General features: G+C 31.4%; 1 protein-coding gene across 1 annotated transcript; it reads left to right on the forward strand.

The window, feature by feature from the left end:
* Positions 1-456: 456 nt before the first annotated feature.
* On the forward strand, positions 457-8,817 carry LOC139503968 (uncharacterized). The gene is made up of 5 exons (XM_071294014.1): positions 457-1,653; positions 2,018-2,048; positions 4,392-4,660; positions 5,625-5,652; positions 8,300-8,817. The coding sequence occupies exons 1-5, from the start codon at positions 457-459 to the stop codon at positions 8,608-8,610; spliced, it is 1,836 nt and encodes a 611-aa protein (XP_071150115.1). The 3' UTR covers positions 8,611-8,817.
* Positions 8,818-9,344: the final 527 nt, after the last annotated feature.

Here is a 9,344-nt window from a genome sequence, read left to right on the forward strand (position 1 = left end):
CAAATTACTAACAGGGTCTCAATTTTGTTTTAATAAGATAACAACAAGTGTTATAATTTCAAATTTATTTCTGAGTAACGATTTTTTTTAATTTTCCTCGTAGTTCAGTATTATTGCGATTTTCCTTTTTCCAAATATACATGATATATTATACAACATGATCTGGCTTGAATAAATAAAATAACACCATACTAGCGCTACATCTGTATGAGGCAGGCTTTGTATTTGATTCGCCAGTCACAACCAAATGTAGTCATCATCACCATTTTAAAATGTCCTTATACAGGCAATTGTGTGATTGTAATTATGCATTTCCTAATATACCGATAATTAATAATTGCATTAAAAGGAAGTTGTGGTCAACTTATAAAGTATAACGTAAAAATGTTCTCTTGTGGTATTTTTTAGTATGATGTTGAAAAAAGACGACATAACATATTTGCTGAAATCAAGAAAATGTTTCAACAAACGCCATTAGAGCAGCATTTGGTGATTGAAGATCAGATATTTGTCAACGCTAAAGACGAAAATGATCGAGAAATGGGGAAGATAAAGAAGATTATCATGAGCGAATCAGAGAGGCAACCAACATGGGGTGAACTACTTCCAAAATGCTTTATCCCTTTAGAGTTAGAATTTGCATCGCTTATCAGACGCAACATTCCCTTGATAACCTTAGAGCACCTACAGAAAATAAACGCATTGCAGCCTATAAGACCGTTGTCAGAAGATGAGTTGAAGGTTTTTCTGAAATTTCAACATTCAATTGGCAAGTTACTGTACTTTGATGAACCTAAATTGGACGACCGTATTATTTTGTCTCCAACCCTTCTCATTGATGCCTTTAAATCAATTGTTACAGACAAGCAGTTTTGCAAAGGAGACAAAAAAAGAGAAGAAATGTGGGATGCAATGGGAACGAAAGGCGTGGTTTCAAAATACGCAATAGACAGCGTTTGGAAGAGAAGGAAATATGCAAAATTCAACACAGACAAAGATCATCTGTTAACTGTTATGACCCATCTGGACATATTGGTAGAACCAAAGAGGTACGATAGTAGCCGAATGCGTATACCTGCAGACTTTTACTATGTTGCAAGTATGGTACGAGGTAGTGATGATTCCGGATACCTCCATTCAGCCGACATCACACAACGAAATATTGCCATAGCTTTTCAATCGACATCATTGATGATACCTCCTGCCTTATCCTTCAGATTTATAAGTTACTGCTTATCTGTCTGGTCGGTAAAGAGACACAGAGAGACCAATAGGGAAATGCTGTTCCACAGGTCAGGAGTGTTTACAATAGATTCTTCCCTAGATATGTATATTCTTTGCGAAGATGACAAGATGATTGTCCGTCTTGTTCATGCCAGAACAAACGCACTCATAATGAGGGATCTTGCTTCCAGTATCAATGAATGTTTAACATCTGCCTTGGAAAAAATAAGTCAGCTGTATATAAGAACCAACAGTGATCAGAGTGACAACAGTGACGCATCCTTTGTGACCAGGATATGTTGTAACTCACCAGATAAACCATGCATCTTACCATTCGAAAATCTTGCAAATGTCGACAAAATCTGGATATGTCCTGCTCATGGCATTGCACACCCAATACACACTATCAAATCGTGGATACCAGAAAAGGTAAGAATCGTACAAAAATGCAATTAGATACAGAAAACAGAAAACAATTTGTGTGAACTTACATATACCACACAATCATTTTGACAATAGTTAACTACTTAAGTGATGCAAATATAAAGGTATGAATAAAACAGAAGCCATTATATTATGATAGTTTTCTTTAACGATTTGAGCGTATACAATTACATAAGGTACATGTATGTTTATGTTCATTATACATGTCATAAGTTACGTATGCATACTTTTCGCTATGTCTGTAAAAATGCTAAAATGTGTTTAATTTTTCGTGATATACAAATAATATTTAAAAGCTTTATTTCGTTAAAGTATATAAAGCAAATATATGTATTTTTACTTCTAACAGGAGGAGGACGGATGTGAGCCGGGGTGTCCAGGTATTGTATTATCATGAATAATATAGTGTAATGTTCTTATAAAAATGTCATAAAAATTGGTTTACGATTTTTGATAGTCAAACTGAATGGGTTTTTTTTTAAATTGTTAATTATAATGTAATATAAAGCGTAAGTTCCTCATTTTCTTCTTCAACCATTTGAAGATATGTACTCCAATTCAATTGATATAATTGGAAAGCAAATCAGTTTGCACTTGTCTTTTACATGAATGAAGCAACAACCTTGTTATGATGTAACACGTAAACATATCTGTGTTATCAAATTATGATCTAAGTTTCAATTGTACTTGGACAAAGGATGTTTCATAAGATAAAAAGCATATACTTATTCCCAAAATACAAGCATTTTACAGACGTTGTTAAAATCAACTGACATGACTGTCGTATGAAGTGTTACTCGTGCATCATTCAGATTATTAAAGTAGTATATTAATGTTAATTAGTTATAGTTATGTACGTGTCTATGGCATTGCTGGTGTCATTTGATACAGGAATCAATATGTCGTATGCATCACAGTTGCATATTGATTACATATTTGCTTTAACAGGCTAACATGTGTGTAAAACTTTAGGTCACGTCTTCTCAAATGCGTCAGTCGTAAAATAGTTGGCAATTTGGTTTGTACAGAGAAGCGTCTAAATATTAATGTTAAATACATAATACTTCCGGTTTCGGATTTAAACCACCCATAGGTGTTCCTTTGCAACATAGTATGTAAAATCAAGTAATGTACAGAAATCATGTTCTTCTGTTCTTTATTGTCATTACATAATTCCTTGAATTCTTTATATAACGTTTAACTATGCAGTCATTTTTTCTGGTGAACGATTTTTTTTCATTGCCAATTTTGTGTATACAGTTTTTGTGTGAAAGGGTGTTTTTTTTCAAAAGAGGATATCCATCTCAAGAGCCAAGTGAGCCCTCTGAAAACAAGAAAGGCAAAAGTAGTATATCGCTGCTTGAAACTCGTAAAGCAATGGAAAAAAGCAAATCCGAATTACAAACTTAATCTGAGGGATACGCATCAAACAAAAGAGGAGAACAACGATACAACAGAAGCACACCATAAAAATGTAACACACACAGAAACGAAATAATCATTAGACAAAAAACGATGGGAATAACAAAAATATCATCAATACACAATAAATCAATAAATATATGAAGTTGGGAAAAACAAATATCATGACACGTCTTATAGCAATACGAATTCACGCTCAAATATAATAGGGGAAAAACGCCACAACAGAAACACAACATTAACATGTAACACACACTGAATCGAACTATAATACAACAATGGTCATTTTCCTAAATTGGAACAGCAACGTTTAGCATATTAATAAATGACTACAGTTCATGAGAAGTTAAACACCACATTTTTCAAATGGACTTGGCCTGTGTTCAACATGTCGCGCAAAGAGAGGTATTGTAATGCATCACAGTGACATTCGAATTATGCCTTGAAATTTTGTTAATCGTCATTTGTTCATAAAATTAACATGTAATATTTGTATTTGATTTGTACTTCTCCCTTTTTTTTCATGTACTGTTTTCAGGTTTACAGTTATTTGAAGTCACATTACTAAATCTACACTTTTCAACTTTTGCTAAGTTTACATGAATTAGTTTGTGATTAGAATAAAAATGAACTACTTATTTTAAGTCAATGATATTTGGTATGATAATGTTTTGCCATTAACAAGTTTTAATTCCATGGATATTGTATAGCCACCCCCTCTTCATGGTTCATTTACTTTAAAACTTGTACATAGCTGACAAGTTAATGCTTGAAATTAGATTTTTTTTCAAGGAAAAACTTATAATAAGTCAATGCTATTTAGTATTCAGTTGTTTTACCATTGACATATCTCATTCACATGGAAATGTGTTTGCCATGTCCCTCATTCATGGTTGATTGATTTGGAATATCTACATAATTGATGTTAAAGTATTGCAATGTTGATTTAAACATTTGCATCATCAAAATTACAAAAAGGCGGATTGTATTTCTGTGATAACACACCATTATAAAGAAAGATTTTCTATGCTGCAAGATCTAAATCCAATTAGGTAATTTGTTATCAGTTTGAAGTTTGCTTCTATACAGCATTATTGCTTTTTCGAAGGAAGATCACTATCATATTCAACCAATCATGTTTTAAAAAAGCTTTACTGTCTCTCAGTATGACAAAATGTATGAAGTACGTCTGGTTAATGATTATCTCAATCTCACAAAAGATGTGTTAGCTTCTATTCCTATATAGTTAGTCTCAATGATGGAATTTTTTACTTTTTTATATTTACATCTCTTTATAACAGTTACAAATGAAGAATTTTTGAAAGAGTTACCGACAGATCTACACTTGCGTCGGTTGTCAGTAATGTATAGCAGTAATACCGTCAGAGACCTGGCAATACATTTAGGATTGTCGGTAACAGACGTAGATAACACAGTTAATACAGGGGATCCAAAACTATGGAACTTTGAAGTTTTTCGACAATGCAGAGATAGCCATGCGGTGACATTTGAAGATATCAAAAGAGCAATAACAGCAGCTGGAAAGGGACACATCCATACACTTTGCAAGGTAAATATTTGTCAGGAAACATTAATACAACCATTTATCTGCAATCGAGTACCATATGTAGTTCTCCAATTCACCATTTTCAGGTTCAATCCAACATTTTTTACATAAAAGTGAGGAATATGACAGTTGTAGTTGTACAATCGCTTGATATGTTTGCGCTTTTACCATTTGAAAAGGGACTTTCCTTTGAGAATGTTCCTCAGTGTTATTTTAAATGGTGATTATTATGAAGAAGAAAAAGCAGCAACAACATCACAAATTGTATTATGCGTTTTAAACAGATCAAGCATTTAGCATTACTATCATCGTCTCATATTTTATCAATCAAAGGTTGAAACGTGAACGTTCAAAGACAATATTGAAAACACAAATCTAAATGTCATTGGATTTAACACCAAATGAGATATTGGACAATGTTATTAAAATCAGTCATTTTTTTTTTTTGGTAAATGCAAATAACCAGAAGGAATATTATGCTTCCTTTAAATCTCAATGCATCTTCATTTCAAAATTCCGTTCAAACACTGACAACAAAATCCCACCTCAATTGATGTTCAGATGTGATAAGACACAATTTATTTAATGACAGTCATGTGATCATGTCCACTTATGAATATTAAAATGTAGTAAACAGTCTAACAATGTCATTATGTAATACTATCGACAGTAGTTTACTTTTTTGTATATCTATTATTCAGATTTATAAGAGATACGTTAAGGTAGCATACAACATCTTAAACAATAGAACAATTTTAGATTAAGATTTGCAAAAAATGTGAAAATGGCAGTTGCACCAAACTTATTTTATCTATGGTTATATCATCTGACAGTTATGCAATCAAATTAAAATGTAAATATGTTTTTTGTTCTTATAGAATCGTACCATGTATGAAAACAGTTGATGTGTTTAAGCATCATATACAATGTCTTTTGTTTTATATATTTGTAATCTCATCTTTTACAGCTTGTTAAGGGTGATTTTATTGGTTATGGTAAGTTCTATGAATCAAAATATATAGTTATTTTTTTTTTAATTAATACTAGTAATCATAATTGTGGTTGATCAGTATGAGCTTGAAACAATCCCTTTCAGAGTTTCTCGATTCTTATATCATAATACTTTGTCTATTATCGGGTTATCATTCCAATACAACAGAAACCACAAGTGAAGCTGTTCCTATATATATGTTTCAGTAAATAGGTGAAATTAGGAATTACATGTTATTACTAAAATTTAGGAATTACAGGTAATTCCCGATGCACTTAGTTAATACAAGTAATTCCTGAAACCGCCCAGTTATTACCAGTAATTACTTATTTTAAAATGAGTTTTTACACCTATTTACTGACTGCTAAAACAATGTTGTATTATGGTAAGATGATCAAAAGTTATGGTATTACTCACTAGAAGATCAGTTAGTGCTCTTAAAATATTGAATGGTTGATTTGTATTCAAAATATCTTGACTAAATATGGACTTTCAAATATTTGGTTAAATCAGAGTAACTTTAGTTTTAATCCAAAATGGTTAAAGTTGAGCATTATACAGATAGTTTTTGACCAATTTCAGCAGACATGGAAATCAGAAATGGAAAATTCTCCCAAAGCATTATGTTTTAACTTTTTTCCAAAAAACTTTGAGTTTGAAGAATATTTAGACTTATTACCTTATAAAGATCAGATAACGTTGTAAAGGTTAAGAACTGGAATGAACTGCATTAGCTTCGAAATATAAAAAAAAAATGAAATATATACTTTTGTGTTTGTTAAATCATTAATAAAAATCATACAGTGAAATTGTAATTCACTGTTAGTAGCCAATCTGGTTTTATTTTGTTAAATAAGCTGAGAAACAAGGTTGATGAGTTGTGCACTTGCGAGTGAATATTTGGACCTAATTGAATACGTATTCATGTTACCTTAAATTCAACCCCCTGCTGAAGATGGGTTATCGATGTATTAAGCTATTAAAATTGTAAGGGTTTTGCAGAACAAATAGTCTCGCCTACTTTTGCTGTTAATCGCAGGCTCAACAAAAATGAGGAAAATATTAAAATTTTCCTCTAGATACTATCTTTTGACTAGTACTATAAGAAGCTTCTGTCAAAAGTTGGTAAAAATCCAGGATGGTTTATAAAAGCTAATGTTTTAAAAACTTTAACTGCATTAATATTAACTGGGAAAAAAACTAGTTTAACACCGCCACATTATGTATGTATGTGCCTGTCCCAAGTCAGAAGCCTGTAATTCAGTGGTTGTCGTTTGTTTATATGATACATATTTGTCTTTTGTTCATTTTTTTACATAAATAAGGCCGTTAGTTTTCTCGTTTGAATTGTTTTACATTGTCTTATCGGGGCCTTTTATAGCTGACTATGCGGTATGGGCTTTGCTCATTGTTGAAAGCCGTACGGTGACCTATAGTTGTTAATGTTTGTGTTATTTTTGTCTTTTGTGGATAGTTGTCTCATCGGCAATCATACCACATCTTCTTTTTTATATAGTCCATTTATCATGTTTATAAGTAATATAGGGAAATGTTTTTTTTTTACAATCTTTACTTTCGGATATTATCTTATGATCATAAAGGTTTAGCTTCTGTCCAAGTTTGATAGAAATCCAAGATATTTGGAGAAAGTTATTTTAAAGTTTTAAACCACAGTACATGATTGAGATTTTAGTTTAACAAAATTATGAAAATCAATTTTGGATTGATATCATTGTCTTGCATGCATATATGTACGGAGTTTCAAGACCTATAACACAACCATTTTCCACTTTCAATTCACAAACACTAAAGAGTATGCACTTTTGATGTGCCTTATATTCATACATCCTCAAGTAAGCTCCCCTAAAATCCCTACCTCTTTACTTTCTTATTTGGAAAATTGAGTTATGTTTTTAATTTTACAACAAAAAAAAACAAGTTAGTAAATAGCTGTAAAAATGACCCAAAAAATCAGTAATTACCAGTAATCACTGAAACAAGTAGTAAATACATGTAATTACTAAATTGGCTAGTAATTACAGGTATTTACTGAAATGTTTAGTAATTAGTGTAATTCCTAATTTCACCTATTTACTGTAACATATACACAGTTAACTGTATCATCTCAGATCACACTTGGTACCTACAGTGGTTTGTGTCCTTAATCTTAACTGTTGACCAATGGCTTATTTTGTGGCTTGTTGATAGTCTAAAACGTTATTGTGTTATATCCCAAATTTACGAATAGTATCACCTAATCTGTTTCTTCGTCTGTTTATTGTTCAACCAAATCAAGATATAGTTTTCGACAACTCTCCATAGCACATCAAAAAGATACAGATACATCTATGGCAAGAAAACGAGAGCAAAAACATAAATCTTTGTCAAATGTTGACTTTAGAAAACAAAAACACAAAATGATTGGATATAGATGCATTGTGTAGATGTGTAAGACGTACATACATGATTACACTATTTTCAGTCTACATACAGTTAAAACATGCATTGGTCTTACCATAGTGCTAGGATATATCTTTGTTCATCTTATCTTATGTTTTGTTTGACATATAAACCATACCAAACATATTGAATGGAAATTAAAGTATGAAATTATGACCAATCCAGTAGTTTTTTGTCCTTGTAAATTACAGACAGGGAGCCTGAGAAGTGGGATGTTGTACCTACAGAGGAACACATTGACAGACTGGTTCCTTTGGTTGGGAACAAATCGCTTCCTCTCCTGATAGAACTTGGCATGGATTTCCATACCTGGGAGCGGATAAGCCACAAGCAAAATGAACGAGATCTGGTTAGACTGAACAAAGATATTTTAGAAGAATGGAGTAACAAGTTTTGTCGGATGCACAGTCTAAAACCCACCTTGAGGACCATTGCTCAGTCATTTAGTAACATAGGAAAAAATGTTAAAATTGTGGAAAATGCGTTACTAGATTTGTTTTGATACATTTTATTTCTTCCACCGTTACATCGCCGTGTTTTTATATGAGTGTTGATATTGAACTATTTGTAGAATAACCATATTTAATTTGAGAGATTAAAATTATAAAATTTCAGTTAAAGACACACTTGCCAACATTATATGTACATAGTTTTAATTTGATTTATTTACAAATATCATACCATGATGAACATATATTTTTTTTACAGAAGGGTGTTTATATTGTTAGATACTAGTTGGTTATGGTTCTTGTTCATGTCTCTTTCTTACATGATTCTTTTACCAAAATTTCCTAAGCGGGTGATATAGGAGATTTTGTTTTACAAAAGGCGTGATGCAATTTATCCAATAAATTTCAATACAATTCTGTATGTGTGTATATTGAACAATCTTAATATGTACATTGCATATTTTTTTTTATTTTTTTCTAAAGTTGATAATGCACTGGTTTATCCATTAGTAGTTTTTTTGTTGTCTGAAAGTAACCTTGAATACTTATTTCACAGAGTTTAAAACATTTGACTTACCTCAAAATAGTACTCATCTATTGTATGATATATAGAAAAATTGATATATCGATATTAAATGCAGAGACAAAATTCAAAATTAATGTTTGAAATATCTAATTTAATTGTATAATGATTGCCGCATTCGTCTATCTTTAATAAGTTAATATGATTTCAACATTTTCAAAGCCAATGTATCTGTCTTAATTATAAATATTCTAACAAAACTGA

This window comes from Mytilus edulis, chromosome 14 (assembly GCF_963676685.1).
Source record: "Mytilus edulis chromosome 14, xbMytEdul2.2, whole genome shotgun sequence".
Lineage (NCBI taxonomy): Eukaryota > Metazoa > Mollusca > Bivalvia > Mytilida > Mytilidae > Mytilus > Mytilus edulis.